This window comes from Corvus brachyrhynchos, unplaced genomic scaffold (genome assembly GCF_000691975.1).
Source record: "Corvus brachyrhynchos isolate BGI_N302 unplaced genomic scaffold, ASM69197v1 scaffold94, whole genome shotgun sequence".
NCBI lineage: Eukaryota > Metazoa > Chordata > Aves > Passeriformes > Corvidae > Corvus > Corvus brachyrhynchos.
In genome coordinates, this window is record NW_008238330.1 from 2,453,345 (window position 1) to 2,478,184 (window position 24,840).

General features: G+C 42.3%; 2 protein-coding genes across 2 annotated transcripts in view; one reads left to right on the top strand and one right to left on the bottom strand.

The window, feature by feature from the left end:
• The first annotated feature begins 219 nt into the window (after positions 1-219).
• Positions 220-2,644, top strand: LOC108446827. The gene is made up of 2 exons (XM_017734642.1): positions 220-230; positions 754-2,644. The coding sequence occupies exon 2, from the start codon at positions 1,419-1,421 to the stop codon at positions 2,358-2,360; it is 942 nt and encodes a 313-aa protein (XP_017590131.1). The 5' UTR covers positions 220-230; positions 754-1,418; the 3' UTR covers positions 2,361-2,644.
• Positions 2,645-5,841: 3,197 nt separating this feature from the next.
• EGFR (epidermal growth factor receptor) overlaps positions 5,842-24,840 on the bottom strand; it is a 49,282-nt gene continuing 30,283 nt past the window's right edge. Inside the window, exons 19-27 of the mRNA XM_017734641.1 lie at positions 23,332-23,517; positions 19,926-20,081; positions 19,067-19,142; positions 17,751-17,897; positions 15,274-15,371; positions 14,576-14,743; positions 14,439-14,486; positions 14,233-14,338; positions 5,842-13,207 (exon numbers count right to left, since the gene is read on the bottom strand). Coding sequence (XP_017590130.1) covers positions 12,831-13,207; positions 14,233-14,338; positions 14,439-14,486; positions 14,576-14,743; positions 15,274-15,371; positions 17,751-17,897; positions 19,067-19,142; positions 19,926-20,081; positions 23,332-23,517 — 1,362 coding nt within the window. The 3' untranslated portion in view covers positions 5,842-12,830. The remainder of the gene's footprint in view (positions 13,208-14,232; positions 14,339-14,438; positions 14,487-14,575; positions 14,744-15,273; positions 15,372-17,750; positions 17,898-19,066; positions 19,143-19,925; positions 20,082-23,331; positions 23,518-24,840) is intronic.

Below are 24,840 nucleotides of genomic sequence, written 5' to 3' on the forward strand. Positions count from 1 at the left end.
TTAATGTAGAAGTAATGAATTAAAAAAAAAAAAATTAATTAAAAGTTAGACTTTGTCCCTTGAGAGTGGAGGATGAAGAGAAGATTAATCCAGAAGTATGGTACACCCCAGAGAGTGTGGGAAGACTCGAAATACCTCCCTTCTCGGTAACCATTAAAGATCCTGAGGTGCCGATAAGGGTCAAACAATGCCCCATTTCTCCAGAGGGAAAAAGGGGATTAAAACCCGAAGTTGACAGGCTACTGAGTAAAGGTCTTTTAGAACCTTGTATGTCCCCTTTTAACACCCCTATCTTGCCAGTAAGAAAGGCAGATGGGTCATACAGACTAGTTCACGATCTAAGGGAAATAAATAAAAGAACAGTAGCGTGCTTCCCGGTAGTGGCCAACCCTTATACCTTATTGAACAGATTAGGTCCCGAAAATCAGTATTATAGTGTAATTGATCTTAAAGATGCATTTTGGGCATGCCCCCTAGACGAGAAAAGTAGAGACTATTTTGCCTTTGAGTGGGAAGACCCAGTAACACATAGGAGACAGCAATTAAGATGGACAGTACTCCCCCAAGGATTTACAGAGTCTCCGAACTTATTTGGACAAGCCTTAGAGCAAATCCTGCAAGAATATCAGACTAGAGAAGGAGTGGTCCTCATTCAGTATGTAGATGACCTTTTAATTGCAGGAGAAGCAGAGGACAAAGTACGAGCAGAAAGCATCAGACTATTGAATTTTCTCAGTGTTAAAGGACTAAAAGTATCTAAGGCAAAATTACAATTTGTGGAAGAGGAAGTGAGATATTTAGGCCATTATCTAAGTAAAGGAGAAAAGAAAATAGACCCTGAAAGAGTAAAAGGGATTCTGTCCATACCACCCCCTAAGAACAAAAGACAAGTGAGGCAGTTACTGGGTCTAGTGGGGTATTGTAGACAGTAGATTAAGAACTATAGTAACAAAGTTAAGTTCTTATATAGTAAGTTAAGCCAAGGAAGTTTAATAAAGTAGAGCGAGGAGGATAACCAACACCTAGGAGTACTGCAGCATGATCTAGTCAATGCCCCTGTCCTGAGCCTACCAGATTTAAAAAGACCTTTCTATCTATTTATAAATGCTGACAATGGAACGGCCCATGGAGTACTAACCCAAGAATGGGCTGGAAGAAAGAAACCTGTGGGGTACTTATCAAAATTGTTAGATCCTGTCAGTAAAGGGTGGCCCACATGCCTGCAGGCAATAGTAGCTTGTGCTCTCCTGGTAGAGGAGGCTAACAAGATTACCCTCAATGGAGAACTAAGGGTATTATCCCCTCATAATATTAGAGAAATTCTACAACAAAAAGCAGACAAATGGATAACTGATGCCAGACTCTTGAAGTATGAGGGGATCCTATTAGACTCCCCAAAATTAACCCTGGAGGTAACAATGCTACAAAATCCTGCTCAGTTTTTGTATGGGGAGCCTGATGAAGCTAAATTGGCCCATGATTGCCTGTTAACCATAGAAGAGCAAACTAAAATAAGACCAGATCTTGAAGAGGAAAAATCAGAAAAAAGAGATAGATTGTTTGTAGATGGATCATCTCGAGTAATCGATAGAAAAAGAGTATCCAGTTATGCAATAATGGGAGAGGAAGAGTTTAAAGTGATAGAATCAAGACCATTGAATAGATCCTGGTCCGCACAAGCCTGTGAGCTTTATGCCGTGTTACGAGCACTGCAATTATTAAAGAATAAGTTAAGAACAATATACACTGATTCTAAGTATGCCTATAGGATTGTGCACACGTTTGGGAAAAAAATAAGGTGTAGAGACCCCAAGTGTCAATGTTATACGTTTGTATGCTACATCTGTAAAGTATGCGGGGACAAGTGGTGGAGTCACTGTAGGCGAGGGATTCCCCCTAGAGGGGTTTGTATTCCTTGCTGGATGCTCCAGCAGAACCTAACTGATTGGATCTTAAAGTATAGGGTGGCGCATGAAAGATTAATAAAAGAATCTGAAGAATGGTGGAAAATCTTTGCATACGGAATTGAGCCAAAATATTATTGCTATCATCCTAATGAGCCAATCCCCTTTATAGTTGAAATTATTAATTGCACCTGTCGTACCCACCTGAAGGGAATCCGGTGTGATACACCTCAGGTTAAGAACTGTAACTGGGACTCCTATGTTAAGAGGCAAAAAGAGCGACAGAGCTGCCCCCAGGGGTCTCCTGAAGAATACTCTTGCTGCCGAGAAGATGGTACCCCTCGTGGCTCGAAGCAACCGAGTCGACGAGCGAGGCAGAAGAGTAGAAAGCTGTGGAGGAAAGAACCCCCAGAATGGGATAATAAAACTATGCTCATAAAAATGCCTCAGAAGTAAGATTAAGAGCAAGGATCCCTGGAGGGAGGGCAGGTCGCATTATGTAAATTGGAGGAATCCTCGAACATACTTTTGTACTCCCCACACCTTTAGTGATGCTTGTTGCTTGACCCAGCATATTACCCTTCTTGTGCTTACATTGTATTTAAATGAAGCTAGTGCAACAGAATCCCTATCAGACCAACCATTTAAATGGTCATTAATACGGTGGGAAGATCAGAAGGTTATACAAACAGTAACTATGCCAAGCAACCCAAGCTTTAGTTGTCAACTCTGTGATCTTATACAGGTAGAACCATGCCTGAACAAAAAAAGATTTTATTTCTGCCCAGCATCTAACCCAGAGAAAACCTATTGTAACTGGCCTGGACACTACTACTGTGCATACTGGAGCTGTAAAACAGTCGCCTTTGAGTTTTCCCCTGGAGGAGGACAAGACAAATATATCAAGGTCGAGTGGAGGCCCAGCGGGTGTCAGCCCCCAGAGGACCATTGATTTTGTTAGTGCTTGGACTCACCTTTTGCAGAGAAAAAGAGTGTATCTCTTTCTGCGTCCTTGAGGGTTTTTTTCTTCTCTCTCCGCTCGTGCTCAGTTTAAAAGCATAGAAAGGTATATATGTGAAGGATACAGGATGTTTTGTTCACTAAATATCAAGTAGCAGGAAACCAGCTGCCTAGATCTAGATAAGAGCCAGAGACAAATATGTGCTTGCCTAATCCCTATCTGTACTTGCTTAATCAGCTTTTAGTTCCAGGACCTTGAGCATAATGACCATATAAGGAGGGGTCAACCAAAAGACACCGGAGGATGACTACTACCCTTCATCCTGCGACCACCAGGAGGAAAAAAAAGACCCCCTAGCAACAAGTCACACATGCGCAGAATACCATAGAAGAGACACTTCAACCGGAAAAGAGACTGTATAAGAAGGAACTGGAACTGGCGGAGGGCGCGGCAGTTGGTGGAGTGGAGACTCCCCTGCTGCCCAGCGCTGTATTTGCCTTTGCCTTGCTTGCTTATTAATTAATAAAATTTTGTGATTGGCAAAATGGAGTTCCTGGATTTGTCACATATTTATCACAATCCCATATGTAGGTTGGATTAAATGTACCATGAATCTGTACTCCAAATGGACTGGAAAATAAATCGCCTATGCAAGCTCATTTTTTCGGCTCTATTTGCTGAAATAGGGAGACCTATTTTAAAGCTATGTGTGCTCTGGACAGAGTTTCTTCCTTCCAAGAGAGGGCACCATCAGCTTTCCTTCTGCTGCTCTTTGAAGTAGGGGTAATAGGAATAGTCCCACTCAGGCCTTGCAAGCTTGGGTTCCTTTTGGATATCTCAGATAGCTGCAGATGTGTTCTACGAGTGCCCCCATAGGATGTCTGGCCACAGGGGCAAGGGCTGTGCCTGAAGGATCCCACCACTGTGCTGTGCCAGAGCTGCATTCCCATGACATTTATGCCTAGCCTCCTAGCCTGGCTTGGTTTGACCTAGCATGGACCTAGCTGGTCTCCATGGACGGCGGTAGAAGTTGTACATTGCTGTATTTCTTACTCATGATCAGTAAATTCACGGAGATCCTCAGCTTGTGATGATTTAACAGGCTCCAAGAGCTAGATGGGAATCTATACAACCAGCTGTGACCCTTACCGGCTGTACTTTGGCTTGCTAAATCAGTGCCAGGACAAACACTGCTAAATAAAAGCTGTCTGTGAGATGAGGATATCCATCTCTTGTATCATCATCGCTCCTATCTGAGAGGGACAGCGTCCAGTGAAGTCTAGTGCAATCCAGAAGTCTGTGCCCTTTCAAAAAAGAAAAGGAAAAAAACGTGCAAACATACAATACATACATACAATACAAGATAAAGATGACAAACACTTACTGCACTATTTCATAAAGATGACAAACACTTACTGCACTATTTCTGAGCTAGTTCAGTTTCACAGGGCTGTAACTCACTGAAGGCAGCAGTCTCTAAGGTTAACATACACATTAAATAACATTCCTTCTGCTGTCTTCAGAAAGAAAACACGTTTTCAAGTAAAAGGCTTTCTGCAACAAGAGCTCTGGTGTTGAACTTCACACAGATGGTGCTTATTAGAGAGATTTCCATTTCCAAAAAACAATTTAAAGCACCACCTGATCTGCAATTCCAGCTCCTCTCTCTAATAAACAGCAGCGATAATTCACATTGTGGGATTGGGAACTAACTTCCTCCATATATATTCACAGACGGGCTCCGAGCAGGCCACCTCATGATGTGGGGAGCTGGATCAGCCACCACTAAGCACCCTGAGCAGGACATGTCTCTCTGTGCCTGCCATGCCAGTGGACCCTTCCTGGGCGTCTGCCGTGGGTCTGATGCAGGTCTGACATAAGAACTGAGCCCATCTCTGACAGCAAACATAATGCCACTTTAAGGAAGCTGAGTCATCTTCACTGCTCTTCCTACCACCCACCTTTGGCAATTGCAAGGCCCCTCTTTCTTGCCAGATGCATGCCTGGTACAAACACCTCTTATCAAAGGCTGCTGCAGAAGTGCTGCCGCAGTCAGCAGCCTTAGGACAGGAACAAACAAGGCCATTTGTGACCAGTTACTGCTGAAATGTGACTGTCTCAAAGAGTGATGGTGAAGCCCTTTCATGTTCATTGCTGTAGGAGGCACGTGGGTCTGTCCCAGGTGCCATGGTAGGTGGTCCAGCTGTGGCTGTGGGCCTCCTCAGAGCACATTAGCTCTTTTATTGGCTGTCTTGTACATTTCTGATGTGTTCTGATGTAATTATTGGGCATTCAGATAGTTCCCCGAAGGCTGGCTTTGTTGTTCTCCTGGGTCGAGGTCAGGAGTGCCAAAGGGTAAGGCTTTGCTAAGGCTTGCTTAGTGCTGCTGTTGATAATGATGGAGCCTGTGGAAGAGACTTGTATTCCTCTCCTATCTTTTAACGGCAATTTTCTATATCTTATCTTCATCTGCCATGTCCTGTGCAGGCAGATAGGGAAGTTAAACTGCAGCTGTGCTTCTTTGGCTGTCTTCTATTCTTGCACCCTCTGTCACTTTTCTGTTTATTTGAAGTTGACTGCACTGAACTCCGTGGAATTTCTGAATACTCATCCTTCCCAAACACCCACGCTTTTCTATACTTACATCATTCTTCATTTTAAGTTCCTCTCTTTTGGTGCTTTGAAAGTGGGATTTAGCAAGTCAGTGTCCTCACCTCTCTGGGGTAAGTACAGAGGCAATGCTCTGCTTCTGTCAGATACAGACAACACCAGTTTCCTGTCTGATAAGGACTTTTAAATCTACAAGTTGCTTTATGATCTTCACAGAGGAGGTGCATAGATGTACAATGTATATTTCAATTTCCTTCTTGATACTAATTATTCTTCCTCATAGCAATACTAACTTATCTAGAATCTTCTCAAGCCAGATGAACTCTAAAAGGGGGGGGGGGAAAGGAAATAATGTGCCAAAAGAGCAAATATTTAATTACTTTTATTAAAATAAAAATATCATGCATTAATACGCATTAGACATTTCTGAGAACCAGTAATATGAAGATTAAGACTACGTAATTTCTGCATAAAATAGGTTGAGCTGGTAAAACATGCAGCCTATGTACTGGAAGGGACTGGATGGAAAGATGAAAATGAGAAAGGTGCTGTTATGGCTTTTTTTTTCTGTGTACAAAGTTCATCTATAAAGACAAAAATTATTTCATTTACTAATTGTGATACCAGGGACCTATCCAGGCTGAATGCATACTGACAGTTCCAGCTCCTCTCTTCTTTACTATCTTGCCAATGCAGTGTATATTGCTCTGTTACGTTGAGGATCCTGCAATTCCTTTAGTCTTTGTCTGTTACATGTTCCACCAGTTGGATAATTAAACACTGATACTCGGGGTACACTAGGGCTTCATTTGACTGTCTTTGCTAACAGAATTTCTCTTCCTGCCTAGTATAGTACAACAATTTAAGTGACCAGTGTGACTCTGGTTGAGACTTCATTTTGCCTTAGCTATGTACTTTGGAAATGGCCAACACTACGGCTTCATATGGATCAGCTTTTGAGGGATTGCCTTCACTCTGCTTCTGCTCTTGTCATGGAAGTGGAGTGGGAACCTGACATATAAAAGAGCAGCTTTTTTTAGGGCCCTGATAAGCAGCACCTGGGCTTTCATATTGCACTTCCATTGGTCACAAGTGTTGCCTGTATTATTGCTCACATTATGAAACTCCAGCACTGTGCACACAGAGAGCCAAAGAGTCTTGAAGAGAGGAAAGACTGCTGTTACTAGCTTCACTAAGCTCTGGATAAATCCCCAAGGTGACAAATTTTCCCAGAAAAAAAATCTAAGTCCATCAAAAAAGAACCCTTATTGTGAGTTCTTCTCTGGCTACAAGCTACAAGCTAGCCACTGCTTTTTGTTCCCCCCAAATACAACAGTATATCACAATAGAAGTCCTCCAAAAATTAAAAACAATTAAAAAGAATAATATACACCTCATTTTTTCATCGCTCATATACAAACAATCTTTGATCAACAGTATAAACCATTAAACCATATAAAAGTCAATAGTTTCTTATTTTACAAATAGTGCTTTCATAGTTGAGTAACTTTACAATGCTGTAAGGGTACCGTCTGTATCTATGGATATATTGCTTGACAGTTTATTAAAACCAAGTCATTATACCTTATACTCGGTTGATTGCATCAATACAAAGCAGCCTAATATGGGCAATGGATCCATAGGATCTCTGATTATTGTGAGGGATTTTCAAAAATCACTCAACATTAGCCTTGTTTTATACTCTCAGTGTAATCAATTTAAACATCCCATTAATTTCAAGGAGAACACTATTAGGAATGTAGGATTAAAAAAGCAACGTAGGTATGTGAGCCAAGCCTCCTACCACTGTAGACAACTAGTTTGATTATTTCCTTTAATAAAATATGAGGATAACATTGATGGTGGTTGCAAATGCACACTCTCCAGCTAGCTTGTGAGAGGTAAGGAGAAGACTCTGGATAAATTCCAGCTTGACTGAAAATAATGTACTGCATTGTCTGTGTAGGAACAACACCTTCTGCCAGTCCAGTTGTTAGTGGCATTCTTGATTTTTGGTTTTCACCTTATTAATCAGAAAAACCCATTACTTCAATGTGAGAGATACAAAGAGACCACAGGACCTGTGCTGCTGTGCATCCAGACAGCCCCATCTGCACCATGTTAGAAGATGACAGCAAAGCTGATGAAGCACCAGCCCCAAACCTTGGCTGAAGGCATTTTGCCTGCTGACTTCAGCAATGCAATAAGTGGCATGTCTTTTGCCAGGCAGGTCTCCAGTTATCAACTCTTTCCTTTGGGAAACCCATTTTTGGATGCTGTTGAGGCCTTAGCTTGACCACTAGCTGTTGTACAGCCTACTATGACTGCACTTTTCTCTCCCTGGATAAAAAGAAGGGGTTGCACCAACCCACAGTTCTCAGTCCACATGGTCATGGTAATAGAGGTGGTGATCTGCCTAACACCAGACATCAAACGCAGGCAGGATGCGGGGCAGAAAGCAAAGCATATCATGGAAGCTCTGTGATTTCAACTCCCCTGCATAATTAAAGTAATACATAACCAAGTGTTACTGTTTTAAAGTCTCACTGACTGCCTACACACTTCCTCACACAAGAAAGTTATTTCATCATTTCTCATCTTCACATCATCGTATTTTTTCATGATACTGAGCCAAAATATCATGTATTTGCTTCTTTTTTTCTTGGCTGTGTCTCTGTTTAGATATTGCATTAAGTGCAATATGGAGTAGCGGTTGTAGGTTTGGCCCTGAAGTGATACATGGTCCCAATATCCAGCTTGGTTTTCTACAGACAGGCTTCACACTCCTGCCAAGCTCACTGGAGGCCTGACCCAGCCTAAATGAAGGGTGAAGCTCTGTAGCTCTTCCCTATAAAAAGAAGCTGTGGAAGTGGTGATCAATACCCTATTCCTTTAAAGCAAGAAAACAAGACATTACATCTTTGGTCCTAATGCAGCCCATTTGACAAGCTACTTGAAGGTGTCACGTTTTTCTTTTGTATAAACTTTTTTTTCTATTATTTTCTTTATTATTTTAAAAAGGCTCCTTGAAAGTTGTATGTCAGAACAAAGAGGGAACACTTATAAAAAGAATGATAGAAAATGGGATCCCATTATAAAAATTTGAACCAGTGGTGATAAAACATTACAAAGCACTCTTGCTAAGTGTTATACACAGAGTTTGACATTTCACAAGTATAGAGTTTCCACCAAGGAGGAGGACACAGGTATATTTTCATACTTTGTCCTGATTCAGGTGTTTTCTCATAAAGAAACTCTGGGGGAAACAATGGCCATAGTACCGTAACTGCTCATTCGAGAGGCAGTGGTCATACTAACAGATGTTGAATCCTGAATGTGAAAAATGAGTGCTCGTCTGGAAACGCAAAGTTTCTCCTTGGCACCCTGAAGCACCCACAGACAGACCAAGACTACCCCAGACACCTTGTGATGGGACTTCTTTAAGCTGTTTGGGGTCCTGTGACATTGTTGTAACCCTAACTATGTCCCTCAGGGAAGAGATACCCCTCATAGTATGAATGCCATGTACCTTGGTTTTGCACAAGCAATCTCTGCAACCCCCTTCACATGACGCTGGGATCAGGGACAGGAAGGAGCACCTGTACCTGCAGGCCTCAGTGATGTCCCTGTGCAAACTCAGCAGCTGTCTTGGGTACGGATTGGTCAGCCGTAGCCCTTCCCTGGCATTACTCCCCCTATACAAGCCCCTTCCTTTCAAATAAGCCAGAGGACCACATTTTCTAATGCTAGGGTGGGCTTCAAGTCTCAGTGAGGTTGGTGGGATGGGGCATCACCCCGAGGCATTCCAGAAACCACCATCTAGTTCCAACTGCTCCCTCTAAAAAAACTTACTTCAATGTTGACTGTCAGTTGGGAACAAAAGGAAGCCCCTGGCCTCTGGATGAATTTACTTGACAAAATCAATTGCAACATGAAGAAAATTTTGCAGGTCAACTTCTTTGCAGCAAAAGAAAACAACCCAAGGCCCAAAATGAAATCAAGTGTGTTGACACTGTACACAATCACTGGAAAACATCAAAGTAAGATGAAGACTCTTAACTTACATTTTCATACACTTAGAAGTTATTAAAGGTCCTAAATTATTATTGCAAAAGGAGTTCTGTAATAACAACTGCTTTATGAGATATGCTAAGGACTAACTTGTGAGTATTTTATTTTGTCTTCCATAAGAAATACAGTAAAAAGGGAAATTCTATTTTTCTCAAGTGGTAAGACTCCACTAGCTTTTATAAGAGGCTGTGGAATGCTACATTTCCCTATTTAGCTGTGTTTTTAAAATCAGCCTTTTCTACCCATACCTCCAGTTGACCTTTCAAGTTATTTTTGGATGTTGATTTATGCTGCCTAACTATATTCTCCTGTATGAGCACCTATGATCTGCTGGGGCCTCCTTGCTGCTAAATGTGCAGTGAGCTGCAATTGGAAAACCAGGACATTTCTGCTGCTTACTGTTTTTTTTAATCCTGGTGGAAATTATTTGGTATATTGCTACTGTCTGTTACCCTGTGAGCATCACCGTGCACAGCACCTGTGCTTCCAGCCACAGCCGGTCGCTGCACAGTCCCATCCACTCCCAGTGCCCATGTATCTGCCCCTGCAGGCACTACCCAGTTTTTATTTTTTGCTGGCTTTTGAATCATTACTGAGCTGCCAATGTACGAATCATGGCTTACAGGATGCCTGTTTACCAGAAATACTTCACAATATATAGTTGATCCTGACAATCTGGAATCTACATTTGTATCAACAGTTTGTGATCCTACGTCCTCTTTCCTACATTTTTCATCAAAAACATCACGTTCAAAGGGAGATATGTTCTTTCTAACTTACATTGCTTAATTTTTAGATGAATCTCCTTGTTTCTAGCAATGAATTGCTACTGAATCCCTCCTGAATTAAAAGGGCATGTGTTAACCTCTATTCATGCTACATAATGTTGGTGATACACATTGCTATTTCTCAGTGGCTTTCTTGTTTTAGCTAACAGATCAAACAGATTAAAATCAATAAATGCCTTTGTGCAATAGTGTTTGAAAGATTCTGTGGGAGAATATGCACTCTGTGATTTTCTAGTGTTTGGCTTGGAGACAGATTCAGCAAATTGAAAAATTATCTGTGAATTCTGTTAAGATCTTTTTTTAGTTTTATGTACATTTCTGCCAGGGTGGTGGGTGGGGAAAAGCAGCGCTGCCTGTGCGCACATGTTGCACACTTGTGAGAGCAACACAACAAATCTGCTCCCAGGAATGCAAGGAGAAATCTGCCGCTAATTGGACGTGGGAACTGAATTTTGGTTACTGTTTTAAATACAAGCCACTGAGAATCCAAGTCAAACATTGCATCTTCCACTGGGTCATGGTGAGACACATCTACCAAACAGAACAATCTCTGGATTCTGACCCAACATGCCACTCCACTCTGTACTGTGGTGAGACTCATGAGCTGTACACATACAAACTGCTAATGCATGTTGCTAAAAAAAGGGGCTCATTTCACATGACTGGAGGGCTCTTTTCCTCAGTAAATCTGTAAAAACAGTGCTCTAAGGATTTGCTGCTTGATCCTGGACTTCAGATGCAATACTTAAACTGAAACACATAATGATGTAATCAGAACATGGCAGCGGCATAAATTTGACTGTTTCTTGCTACTTAATATAGACTACAGATCCTCTCCAAGTCAGCTGCTTATGCTACCCTCAAGCAAGTTGCCACCATTCAAATAGTTAAAGGCCTTTGTCCCCAAATAAGAATTTGCTTTCTGATCTAGTGGTTTGATTAAAATAGCACTGCCAAGCTGTTGGTGGGATGCATCTAAAGGACTGACTAAATTCACACTTTAGGCACTTTACTCCTCCTATATTCATAAGAAATGTTAGTGATGGAATAATTTTATGGGTCACTGGAAAGAGTAGCTGCTTTTGCTGCTGTGACTGACTTACAATATCAAGCTAAAATCTCAGCCTCACCTTGCCTGCCTATACCACACTAATAACCAGAAGATGATGCTGTGCATTTCAAAGAAGCAGTAGGCAACCCTGTGCTTCAGAAGAGGGAGATAATATTTTCCATCACTCCAGATTTTTCTTTCTTTCCTTAATTCATTCTCACTGCTCCTTCTGCATTGCCAGGATAGTAACCCCAAAGGGACATGTAACCAACTTCAGCATCTGCTCCAGAGTGGGACAGCAATTGGCAGTATTCTACTTTGAAGTGAGTGAAATGTACTACTTAGATACCCCTTTTCTTTGTCAAATATATAAAGGAAAATGATTTCTGCTCTGAGCCCCTTCGAGAAGGAAAATAAAGCTGCTCACCTAGAGCTACCTGTGTTTCTTTCCTTACTCAAGTTTAATTTAGTACAGTTCTTCCAGTCTGTCTCGTGAGTGCTCCAATTTGCCACTATTTGCATTTCCTTGACATTTAATTGAAGTCTGTTAAACGTTATCTGACACTTCATTTTTCAGATACGGCAACATCTTTAACAGTTTTGTTGAAGAAGAAAGGCATTTTGACAACCTGACAGCTGCATAAGGGATCAGAACAAAAAAAAGTCTTGGGTTTGACCATCAGAAAACAGACTAGTGAGCACTTTATAATCATGTATAAGTGACTTGGAGGTGTGTTCCTCTTGTCAGTTTGTAGATGTAGTGGTCAGCAGGTGATGCATTGCGCCATTTTGCTCCTTGTGCTAGTTCTCCCCAGACCAATCCACTCCATACTGCCCTGGGCAGAATCACCCATACGTCCCTCAGATGCACTTCTCACCTTTGGGCCAAAAGGCACTATATGGAGCCAATTTGTAAAAATCTGGTGGTTTGGAATAACAGTTTCAGTTCCAGAAGATTTGGAACATAATTTTTTTTCCTGCTGGTGATCTGAGCAACACTTAGCAGATGAGCAGTACAAGCATCTGATCTTGTAAAAGATCCAAAAATTCTGTTAGAAACATTTATAAAAATACAGAATGTAGAAAGGAATTTGACTGTACAATGTGTACAGCTCTCAAGTTCATCCCAGAGTGGCTTTTTACCATGCTACCATTTGAAAATGAAAGGAATGCATCCGTATTTCTTCAGTCCAGGAAGATCCTGCTCCATCCCAACATGCCTCCAAGCGCAGGTTAGGGGCCTCAGCTACTACATGGAAATGGGCAAGGAAAGACCCAAACTACCATCAGACAGGCTTTGCAGTTTAAAAGCCCCATGCTGAAAAGGAGAGGTGTGCTTTTTGATGCATTGTGGTTGCCATTTGCTCTGAGCCAGAGTCCGCTCTTGCAGCAGCCAACAGTTCACTTGTCCAGCTTGCCTCGCTGCAAGAAGGAATTCTCTATGGTCATGCTGAGGCTTCAATGTATTCGCTTTTTGGTGCTGCTACCCTCAAGTACTCTGGGTTTTCTGCTGTGGGAACTTTCAAGAGACCGTTAGGTTTGGTTTCCTTCGGTAAGAAGTCCTGCTGGTAGTCGGGATTGTCCAGATTTATTTGGTGGTTGCCTGCCTGGATCCAGTAGGGAGAGCTCTCAAAGACTGTCTTGGCCAGTGGAGACTGGTTGGTGTTGAGATACTCGGGGTTGTCCACAGCTGTGCTGTGTGAATTCTGGTAGCTGGAGTCTGTGGGGATCTTTGAGTTTGCTGTGAGAGAGAAGTTGTTGTAGATTGGATTCTGGACTGCTGAGGCAGATGCTTTCTTGGGCACCAACTGGTTTACATATTCTAGAATAAAAAGAAAATAAGAATGAGAAGGAATGAAAAGGAAGATATAAAATTATTGCAGCCATTTGTGTCCCTTGACATTTTGTTTCAACCCAGCTGCCACTTGCTCTTCGCACACAGCACATCTCTGAACTTCCCAGAGTGGAAAAGAGCTACAGGCAGGAAATGCCACTCTGTGGCACCGAACATGCTGCCCTGAGGTTCACCGTCAAGAATTTTGTTTGCTAACCAGCAGAAAGATGGCTTGGACCACGAGACAGGGAGATAGCTACTGCTGATTTTAGTGGTGTGTGGGCGGCTGTGTCCCAGATAGTGTTCTGAAACGGCAGTTTGGGAGGTTAGCTGCCAGAAGCTGTTTCCCTGGAAAAAATGTTTAGAGATGAGGAAAATGCCTAGAAAATACAGGACTGGCAGTAACAGTGACTCCACATTTCACGTCAATGCTATTCCTTGCAGGGCCTTTCACCCTTTTTAGCTATGGCATATTCTTGGAATGGTTGGTTGGGACTTTTTAAGGACACAAAGCATCATCACTGCATTATCCAGCCCCACCTCCCTCAGTGCTCACTGGCTCTCTCTCTACACTAGACCTCCTACACTGTCCACGTGCAACCATGAACTGCCTTCTGTGGGTCAACTTCTGAAAGCAATGAAACAGCCACAAAGCTTTTTATATTGCTGAAATGGTGAAAGGAATGAAACCATATTTTTAGAGGATATTTTCTCAAGTAGAAAGCTTAAAACACATAACCACACATGCAAACTCCCTGCCTAGATGACACACATGGCTAACATAAGGAACTCGGCTCATGAGGGAACTGCAATGAGAAATGGTCAGAAGCAGACAGGTAAAGGCTAGGAAAACTGTATGTGCACACTTTTCCACTCCTATTTACTGAGAAAAAAGGGTAGAAAGCATTTGAATTGCTTCCTTTCTACAGAAAAGGAAGGAAAATGATTATATTTGCAACCAAATGGCTTGTGAATGAGTGGCCATGGGATAGAAACACAGGAGAGGTACTCACCTGGGGCTGGTAGGAAGCTGTCGTCTATGCTGTCCTCCAAGAAAGCGCCTGTTGGGTCTGAGCTATACCTCTGGACAAAGCTGTCTTCCCGCACAGGGTGCCCCTGCTAGGATGGAAGTAGAGAAAAACAGTATTAAAGGGACTGATTTGTAGAAGCTGTTCCACATAGGACGACTTACTCCTTTATTAAAGGTCATTCTACTTACCCCGTTCCTGTCAATGCAGGTTGTAGTAGAGTTGTTGCTGGTAGCGCTCTTAGAGAGAAAGAAAATACAGACATCATGAGAAAGCAGTTCACTCTTAAAATGGCTTGTCATGTTTCCACAGTGGAAAAATTTCATACCAATGAACTCAAGAGAGGAGTGCGAGATGTTGAAGGGCTGTTGAAAAAGCCCTGGTGTGGCACGAGGTACTCATCTGCATCCACTATATCTTCCATGTCCTCCTCCTCCATCAGGGTGCGATAAAACTTGGAGTCCGTAGGGCTGGGCAGGTGCATCCTATCATCTCCCTGTTAAAAAAGTCAGCATTAGACAGGACTTGCAGACTCCTTTCAAGCCCTCATTCTCCCCTAATCTCTGAGACAAAGTAATTTAACAAGAGGCACAAGATGCAAAATCTTGGTTCACAGATTCCGATTTGGAAGGGACACACAAAGGCCATCAAGTGCAGTGCTCAAGTAAATGGCCCATACAGAGATCTGTGTGTTTAACCAAATTTACCTAGAGTTTAGGGGAACTTGGGCCTGCAATCTCAGTCCATGCTGCTGTAAAGTAACTCCATTTTGAAGAGGAACAAACTCTGTTCTCCTCTCATGACAACATTATGGACTGTTCCTGGTCCTAGACTGGGACCAGTGCTAAGAAAATAGTGACCAGTCTTGACATTTTGTTTGTGGTTCTAGCTGAATGTGTTAAAACCTGGAAAGCAACAACAAATCTGGCCTTCAGTTATCCATATGATATGTTTTCATATGCCTTACTAGTTACTTTGGGCCTCAGATGAAATGCCCACCAGACGTCTTCCCACTGCAGTTAGTACCTGTATAACGAGATAGCGTGGAGGGTCACGGGCCATTTTTGAGAATTCAGCTATCAGCTCACGAAACTTGGGACGGCTGTCTGCATCGATCATCCAGCCTGCAGGAAAAGCAATGCACAAACAAAACTGTTTTGGTGATCAAACACAGAGTCTAAAATAAAATATAACAGCAAAAAGAGCAGTGCCATGCGTGGAACAAAGAAAGGAGCTACCCCTATGGGACCACCATAAACAGTTCATTCACCAGCCATGGGTGTGAATTTCAGCATTTAAAATGCAGATCTTGGCAGTTTTGGGAAGAAGGAAATAAAACCCCATGTTGGAAAACCTTCAGGCTGAGTCTGTCTCCTCTCCTATCTCCATGGGGGCAGGCAGGTCCCACTTGAGGGAGAATTCAAATTAGTCTGCTTTGAAAAAAGCTCTTGAAGGACAGGAATCAAACTGACACCAGTGGGTGCCTGCAGAGGTACCATGATTTGACCATTGGATAGTCCCCAGACTGCTTAATGAAGTCCTGGGAAGCCTACAGCAGAAGCCTCCCTCCGTACCAGATATCTTCTAAAATTCAAAACATCCTCACTGGAGACATTTTGGAAGATTACTGCAACCAAGCTGTATTTAATTAGTAAACAGATTTTAACAAAAGTAAGTCCTCAGAGCTTAGTGTGGATCAATGCTAGAAGAGATTTCAAATATAGATACTGGAGGTTTTACATGTGATATTAGTTAGGAAACCCACATTTTCTGTAACCAACTCACAGATGAGCTGATCTAGAGACTCTTGTGTTTAAAATTAAAAATAATAAAGGTCAAGCTTAGTGTGTCTAGAGGAACTCAGAAGAAACAGCCTATCTGTACTAATGGAGAAATGCAGTGGTAATATGTAATCTGAAATCTGCATTAAACACAGGCATTCGCATTAGACAAAATCTCAGAATTTCCAGTGACTTTTTACTATGCTAGAATATGATTCCCTTCTAGTTCAAAAGGAAATGCTTCTTGCTTTTAGACAAAATGGAGCGTTTAATGTTCTTGCAGGTGTAGATCTACTGTTTCTGACTTTACCTCTGAGATGCCTGTATTTAAAAGCTGTTTTTTAAATTAAAAAATTAGTAATTATTGTGCAATAACTTTGAATATTTCAGTTTATACTTTCTGATTATAAAAGAAGTGACTGGGAATCCTGAATTCCTTTAGACAAAATGGCACAGCTTTAATAGGGTCTGCACTGTAGCCTGCAAACATGAGGTCACCAGAGCAGCGAAAGATGTGCAACTGAGTCCTGTGCCAGAAGGAAGGCTCGGCCCCCAGCTCCTCACACTCTTGCACTTAAATTCAGTGTAATGGCATGAAAGGGATGGGGACACTCCACTGGCTGAGTTTTAAAATCAACAGGTGCTTGATTAGGTGACTGCTAAATGCCTCCTTTCTACATCTGGACTGACCCTAAGGAAAGACACGGGCTGATGTGTCAGTAGGGTTCAGAATCTCTGAGGAGGAGTTTCTAGGACATTGCTTTGGCATCTGGGCACCTCCCAGGCTAGGTGCACACTTCTGGATGCAGTTCCTGCTTGCCCTGCTGAGCACAGGATCAGGCTCACCTTATGTGGTGCTTGTCCCACCACAGCAATATGTGGGTGCTCTAGGATTCCCCAAAATTGCTGCACTATGGAGTGTTCATGGTAGCCTGGCTCCTGTTTCAGGAACAGGTACATGTTGCTCTAGTGAGACGGTCTTAAATGCCACCTAGTGGGCTGCTTATCACATCCCCACAGCAGTGAGCAGGGATGCGGCAGTCATGGCCTAGAGATGTGTGTGAAGCCAGGTAGTAATCAGACATTTAGTAGCTGATATAGATGGAAAGGGGGTTTGAGGTTCAGAAGCCCTTTGGTGTGCCCTAAAATGGCCAGAAAGTGCTTCAGAAACCCTCTGCTCTTGAGCTACTTTACTGCAACAGCTGCATGCCAAAAAGGGACCAGCCAAAAGTGAGGAAGAAATTGGAAAAGGAACTGTGAATCCTTATGTGTATCTGACATTACCATGGTGCCTGCACTCCCGACACTCCTTTAGTAATAATCCACATGTCTGATTGCAGTGGGAGGCATATTACTGAACTAAGGGGGAGCTTGGAGGAGAAGGCAGTGTTCATTTTATTTCCTAGACACACAAAACCAGAATATCAGGCAAAGTGGTTGGTGTCATGCTAATTTATACTGCCTGACCATATCAGTTTAAAATAATTAACAATATCAGTCAGTGGTGTGAGTGCTGAAAAACACATTAGCTGGTTGAATGAGTGACTCATGAAACTACATCCCGTGCTCCTAGGTAAAGCTCAAGGTGTCGGAACACACTCTGGTGTCATCACTCTTTCACACAACCCTAGTTCTGTCCCATTACCAGGAACACAGCATAAAATGCAACTGAGTTACTTATTCAACTTAGATGAGCAGCCACAACCCCAAGTGTAAACTCACATTTGACCATGATCATGTACACGTCAATGGTACAGATGGGGGGCTGCGGCAAACGCTCGCCCTTCTCCAGGACAGAGGAGATCTCACTGGCAGGGATCCCTTCATACGGCTTGGACCCAAATGTCATCAGCTCCCAAACTGTCACACCTGCAGGGGGGGAAGAGAAGATCATGAGAGACTGCCAGGAGCTGGACTGCTTGGCCTGGGTGTGGAGAGGTGGCGAGCAGAGAGGGGTCCCCTGGAAGCAGGTCCCCAGTTTTGCCAGAACTCCAACAAGAGAAAGCATTTTCTGGCATGATTTTATAGAGAGATTAATGTAACAGTTTGAAATTATCCTGCTTCCCTTTAAGGTTTTGCTTTGTTCCTTTTTTTTTTTTTTTTTAAAATCTCAGCTAATATATTAGTGTTGAACATTCCACAAACTTCCCAGCCCCACAGAAAGGGAATGCAGGTCTCCCAACTCCAACACAGCAAGTGGTTTTAAAAATGGAAGTTGTCTCTTTGTTTGAAAACAAACTCTCTGGAGATGAGCAAAAGCAGTTTTTGAAACACGTGTAAACCAGCTGCCTAAGCGTCATTTACTGACATACCATGGACTCTAGTGATGTAGCTGTTGTGATTGTCTAGTAGCTTAGGATACAAAACAAGATTTTGGATGCCAAGATACATAAATGGATTAAGAAGACCAGAGGCTGTACTGTTTTGAAAAGGACACAGGATCTGACCATCTGCATTAAATATTTTCCAGGAATATAAGAGCCCATGGGGGGGAAATTTTGCAATAGGTTGCTTTGAAAAGTTTCCTTTCTGCTCCTTTCTTTCAAGCTGGCTTTATGAACTATACCAAATACAAAATAAATTCTCTAAGAAGGTTATCACTTTGCTTCCCTTTTAGCACAGTCCTCTCAATAGCAGGACAGCATAAGCATTTTAGGCCTCAGTGGAGTACACTGATTGACACCGACTGACAGTGAGGCTGATGATTTTAAGTCTTCCTTCTAGTTATGTGGTTCTACTGCCAGCTCCATTATATTTCACGTGAAGCTGATGAAGAAAAACATCAACAGAACTTCAGCAAATGGTCCAGAGTCTCCTACCTGTAGCCCCTTTCAGGGGAGGGGTCACTACCCAAAGCACATTCTGTGAAACATCTTACACCTCACTCACATGTTGAATAGGTGATTTGGGCCCAGTGTTTATATATTTGACCTCTTGTTCTTCTCACAATAGAGAGTAAAAAGGCCAGTGTAGAGTCACCAGCAAATCCTAAAAATTTCCAACCCATCTACAATAATTGTAACTGCTTTTAAACTCACCATAACTCCAGACATCACTTTGATGAGTGTAAATCCGATGTAAAATTGACTCCAATGCCATCCACTTAATTGGAACCTAGGAAAATTCACAAAGAATCCTTAAGAGGCTGACCCAAAATTTATCAGGGATATTTACCACCAGGTGGTGTGTAAACCAATAGTTTGGTTGCAGAAGGAAAAAAACAGCCAACACAACTATCTGAATGGTAGAACAGGCAACTTTTGAGTCCCCCTTTATTATTTTCATGTATCATGAAGAACCTGGAAACGTGGAATACTAGGTATATCAGAAATATCTCTTACAAAACAGTTTTACAATATTTTTAACAGTCAAGTAAGTATGTTTTAGCCTTCTATCAGAACAGGACATAAATCCAATCTTAGGCTACATGACAAAGACTGATCTACACTCATATGGTTTCTATTTATGGCCTCTGCAATATTTGCAAGCAGCTTCTCTTTAATTTCTCAGCAGGACACATTCCCTCCATCAGCACGCGGTACAACACGCAGGCATGTTGAACCTATTTCTTCTGCTATAAATATACAACATTCCCTTTCTCTTTTTAAACTGCACAGTGTTATTGTGTTGGCTACACCGATGAGTTTTCCCAGACATTCTGGGTGGGAATTTCAAAAGTATTTGCTGCTCTGCTATCTCTGCTCCCACCGCAGTCCCACTGGCCTGATGCTGCTTTGGCTGATTTCAGAGGACTTCCACAGGCTTCAAAGGCAGCATGCTGAGATGGCAGCTGAGAGCTTTGAAAAACACATTCCCTTTTCCCCCCTTTGTGTGAGGCTTGTGCGCAAGCACAAACACCAGCAAATGCGCAGCAGTTCATTCTGCAGTGTGCTTTACCTTGCCTCCCTCAGCATGGTATTCCTTCTCGTCTGCACCGAGAAGCTTTGCCAGCCCAAAGTCAGTGATTTTCACGTGTTGAGGAGTCTTAACAAGGACGTTCCTGGCAGCAAGGTCACGGTGCACCAGGCGCCGTTCCTCCAGATAGTTCATTCCCTGCAATATAACACACTGTTGGTAAGGCCTCATGCACTCGGAGCTCGGAGCCACAAGTAAGTCACCAAACCTCAGCTGCTTTGTGGTAACTACACACACCACCATAAACACGTGGTAAGTTATCCCACCTGCACTCTCCATTTACATGATGTTTATTGCAGGGTGAGGATGAGTGCTTGCACTGTTATTCTTACCCTCCGGGAACCTTCTTGTGGGTCCAGGAGCTGGTGGAGTGATGAAGGAAAAAGAGGCAGTAGTGGGTATAGTAGATATTAGCAGGACATGTGGTTCGTTTGGGATTTACTTCAAGAAATACAAGATCAGGATGGAACTTACAAATAAGGGGACAGAGTCTTCTTTCAGCTCTACTTATGCAAACCCAGTGACTTCAGGAGAGCACAGTACAGAGTTTAACTATCCCCTGCCATTATGTACACAGGCGAACCCTACAGAGAGTATGTAGACAATCATTCGAAGTCGCTCATACTGTGTTTTATTACAGGCAGTGTACTCTGCCTTCTCCTTGCTAACAATGAGGCAGTCCACTGCAAAGGTGAAAACGGGAGAAAAATAAAAAATTCATTTTAAGTCTGAGCTCAGAGTTGCATCCATTTTCCAGTCCTCTTTGAAAAAGGCAAGTTCTTCCAGTTTCACTGCCTCCCATGATTAGGCCGGATTCACCATAGCATACGTGCTTTTTCCGAATGACTGCCTCTTGAGGAAGAATATAACTAATTGTGCTGGTTTGACTTCTAAAGCACAAATTTAACAGCTGTGTTTCTGACCACAGAGATTACTCCCTTTTCCCTCAGTCTCTTGCTGTATGGAATCAAAAAGTTCATGATTTCCAAGTTTCCTGCAATATCTTTTCCAAACCCCACAATTATTCCCAGTCCATACGTTTCTGCTGGCAGTAGCTTATGCACTTGTATTTTTATGAAGAGAATTAATAAAAAATTACTTTTAACCTACAAAGTTAACACCAAAATGATCATGTTGATGTGACGGCAGAGGACTGGAGGGAATAACTGCCTTCCATCCTCCACCCGCTTCCTAAGCCCACTCTAACCTGGACCACCATCGAATCCTCCCCCCAAGTCCCTCAGCAGAACTTCACCCATGCACTGCTCATGTTGCCAAAACAAACCACCCAAACAAACTGGCGCAGTGCCACTACGAGCGTGCACTGAATCACACAAATAGATCTTTAGCAAGCAGAGATCTTGAAACAAAGACTCTTGAGCGGCTGACAGAAAACAGACTATCTTAAAAAAAATAATAATTCCATAATCTAGCCCTAGTAGGACAAAAATTTTCCTGCTAAACATGACTTGCTGCAGAGGCTAATAAGACTCAGAGCTGCTGAAAGGCAGAATATCAGTGTCACACCAAGCTAAGGCGCTGATGGCTGAAGACTCGTGCACGTGCTACACTGAAGATGTTGAACTGCCCATTTAGAAAGTTCAGCAGATCTTTAATTGTGTGCAGGCCTGGGGTTTAAGCAATTTTTCATCACTAAGCATGAGACCAATGTGTTCAAAGAGTTCCTTCACAGTGTTTCTGCACATGGAGTGTTTATGCTCTGTCATAACATCTTGCCTGAAAGAGAGGACTCCATACCTCAGGGAAAGATAATGTTTGTAAAAGATGCAAAGAAAACTTATTTCAAAGCTGTGAAAACAGAAACAAAAATAAGCTTCCCAGGGAACTTGCCTCCTGCTAGTTAGTTACCAGATATGTATTTGTTTCAATTTTTTTTTCCACTCATAAGTAAATTTCAAAAAAAACTTTCAAAAATCTAGGATAACTTTATCAGAGTAGTAACACCAGACACATTGGTGGGAAAAAGCTGTACACAAGATTTATGAGTGCTTTGAGGAAAACTTCAGTGTGGAGCAGCACAAAGGAGTATGTTGAAGGTCAGGCATTGCTGGCAAGGGTAGAAGTTGCTATGGGCAAATGTTGAACCGCCATGAAAAAATCAAACGAAAGCAAACAATTGTGAATAGCAACCTTTTGGGCAAGTGATGCCCCAAGGATCCATTTGGGGACCAATACTGCCACCTTAAAAATTAACAAGGAGAAGAAGGAGGAGGAGGGAAATATGGCCTCCAGCTCATCCTCCAAAGGGACTGAAACCAGGACAGAGCAGTAATTGATTTTAAACAAGAAAGCAAAAGAGTCACAAAAGGCACCAAAAAAATGCAACCCACATCCCAGGTGGACACATAAATTAAAATTCACTTGTTGTGGAACGCAATGTAAAAAAAGTACACGCACTGAGATGAAGAATGTGCTCTGTAGACATTTGGTGGATACATTTCTGAGGTCCTCAGCATGTTTCCTGAAAGCAAACCACAGCTGGGATGTATACAAGGCCTCAAGGGACCGATAAGGTTTTAAGTGTGTGGTTATCCTGCAGACCAGCATTCCTGAAATAAGCAGCATTAAAGCAACCATGCTGTGTGGACACTGCCATGTCATATGACGAATCTTCAACAAATTGCAGTTATTTTTTTTGCTGGTTTTGCTTCGTTCTTCCACACTTGCAAATGGCTAACCACCATCCAAACACAGCATATTGCTGCTAAGGACTAGAGGCTGTATTGCAGTTCCTTTGCTACTCTTTGGCAAACAGTACCAGGTGTGATAATGAGTCTTCTATGGCCATTGCAGTTAGCTTACAGACCCCAACTCAGCACCTGTAAATTACAGAACAGCTCTGGGGCGCCTGAATGCCTTTTGGTCAAAGGCAGCCTGCGCAAGGATGGAGCTGGTATCCAATAGTCAGCAGTTTCAATCCCTGGCCTCAGAGATTTCAGCATGAAACTCTCTGAGGCACACAAGAAGGTGTGTTCAACAACATCACTGTCCTGTGACACAGCCCGAAGAAATCCACTGAGGGAAGCAGCATTTTGCTATGGGAATTGACAAATTCTGTTGCCTTCCCTGCTGCCTGTGCTGCATCACATTTGCATCGCATTATCATTTCAATACTGGGTGTTTGGTTTGGACATAAATGTCGAGGTGATATTATTATGCTGCCTAGAAGCATTTTGAAGAATAGTTAAAGGTTTGCTCATCAGTATGAAAACAGTAAGTTGTTCCAGAAAAAGTAACTGCTTATTGCCATGTATAAGATACCTAGGATCCAGGTGGTAAAACAGAAAGATTTGCAGAGACAGGTAATTAAATAAACACATTACATACTGTCAGAGTTTTAGCTGATCTGGAGTTCTGGTCTGCTTACCTTTGCAATCTGCACACACCAGTTGAGGAGGTACTGGGAGCCGATGTTGTCCTTGTGCTCTCGGATGTAATCCAGGAGGCAGCCGTAAGGCATCAGCTGTGTGATGAGCTGAACAGTTGAAGTGAGGCAGATTCCCAACAAGCGACACACATGGGGATTGTCAACACTAGCCATCACATAAGCTTCCTGAGAAGAAAGGCAAAGAAAACAATGTGAAACACTCCCTTTGGCATGACATGAATATTTGGAGGCAGTTTAAAATAAGTTGGTCATCCGAGAGGTTGCTAAAATACTATATGCAAACTCTGTACCTCATATCACACACAAAATATACATATTTCCCACTCTGTGGACCAGATAGTTTTCGTTCCGTGGAATGTCCAGATTTTGAACACCAAATCATCACTGAGACGCCAAAGAAGAGCCAATCTCTCACTACTGGTACACCAAGAAAACATTGGACATAAAATCCTAGTGGATTAAAACTTACAGACCAAGGAGGAATTAATAAATTGATCAACTGGAAGCTGATGGGATTTCATCATTTTGAGCACCTAATTGCAAGTGCAACACATTTTTGTGAACATGTGCCATATGGTTTTTTTTCCTCACAGACCTTTTCATGAAACTGACTGGAAATCAGTATTTTTGAGACTTCTGCTCCCCTGTCAAGGTTGGTACTAACCCAGAAAGTCAAAGTTGTCTTCTAGAATGCAACTGACAGTCTCATTTTTTAAGAGACCATGTTCTTCTTGACCATATTGTTCTTCAGTCCATGTCGAACCAAACAGATTAATTATCACGTCACCACTTTAGAACCTTGAATGCTTGTCTTTAAGTAGCAACAGTGAAAATATTGTCCTCAATTGGAAAAGCTGTTTTAGACTCATATAGCAATGTAAATGATACCAGGAAGGTACTTGGAATGTGGGAGCATAACAGACCCTTTGGTCAACTGGAATTTTGGGGTTTAGTTTCATATATATGTGAAAAACTCTTTTTTCAAATGTGGGTACACCATGTGTAGCTTTATGTACCTAGCTAAGATACCCAAGGTACCTCCTCTTCTTTTGTTCTTCTGTGGGAAGGGAAAGACCCCTTCAGAGGCTGCTTCAAATACATCCTTTAACATGGCCATGGGGTAAAAATCTCTGACCTCATGGTTTTTGTGTGCAAAAACTACTTATGGCTTGAAATTTGAGATCTATATTTATACTCAAATCCACTGCCAAGTGCCAGCTCAAAGAATGGATTCCAACTGGAGAAAAAAAATTAGAGCTGCAGTTGTTTGATTTCTTTAACTAACTTTGTATCTGATTTACAGTATGTCACTTCTAGATATTTTAAAAGTAATTTGATTGAAAAGCAACACAAGAGGAAATGAATGAGAATTTTTCCATTCAGTGAGCAGGTCAGCATCTTGATTCAGCATCAGGAGAAACACCTACTAATCACCCCTTGGCAATTCAGGCTAGCAGTCCCCCAAAGCTTAAAATCATAGTGAAGGCA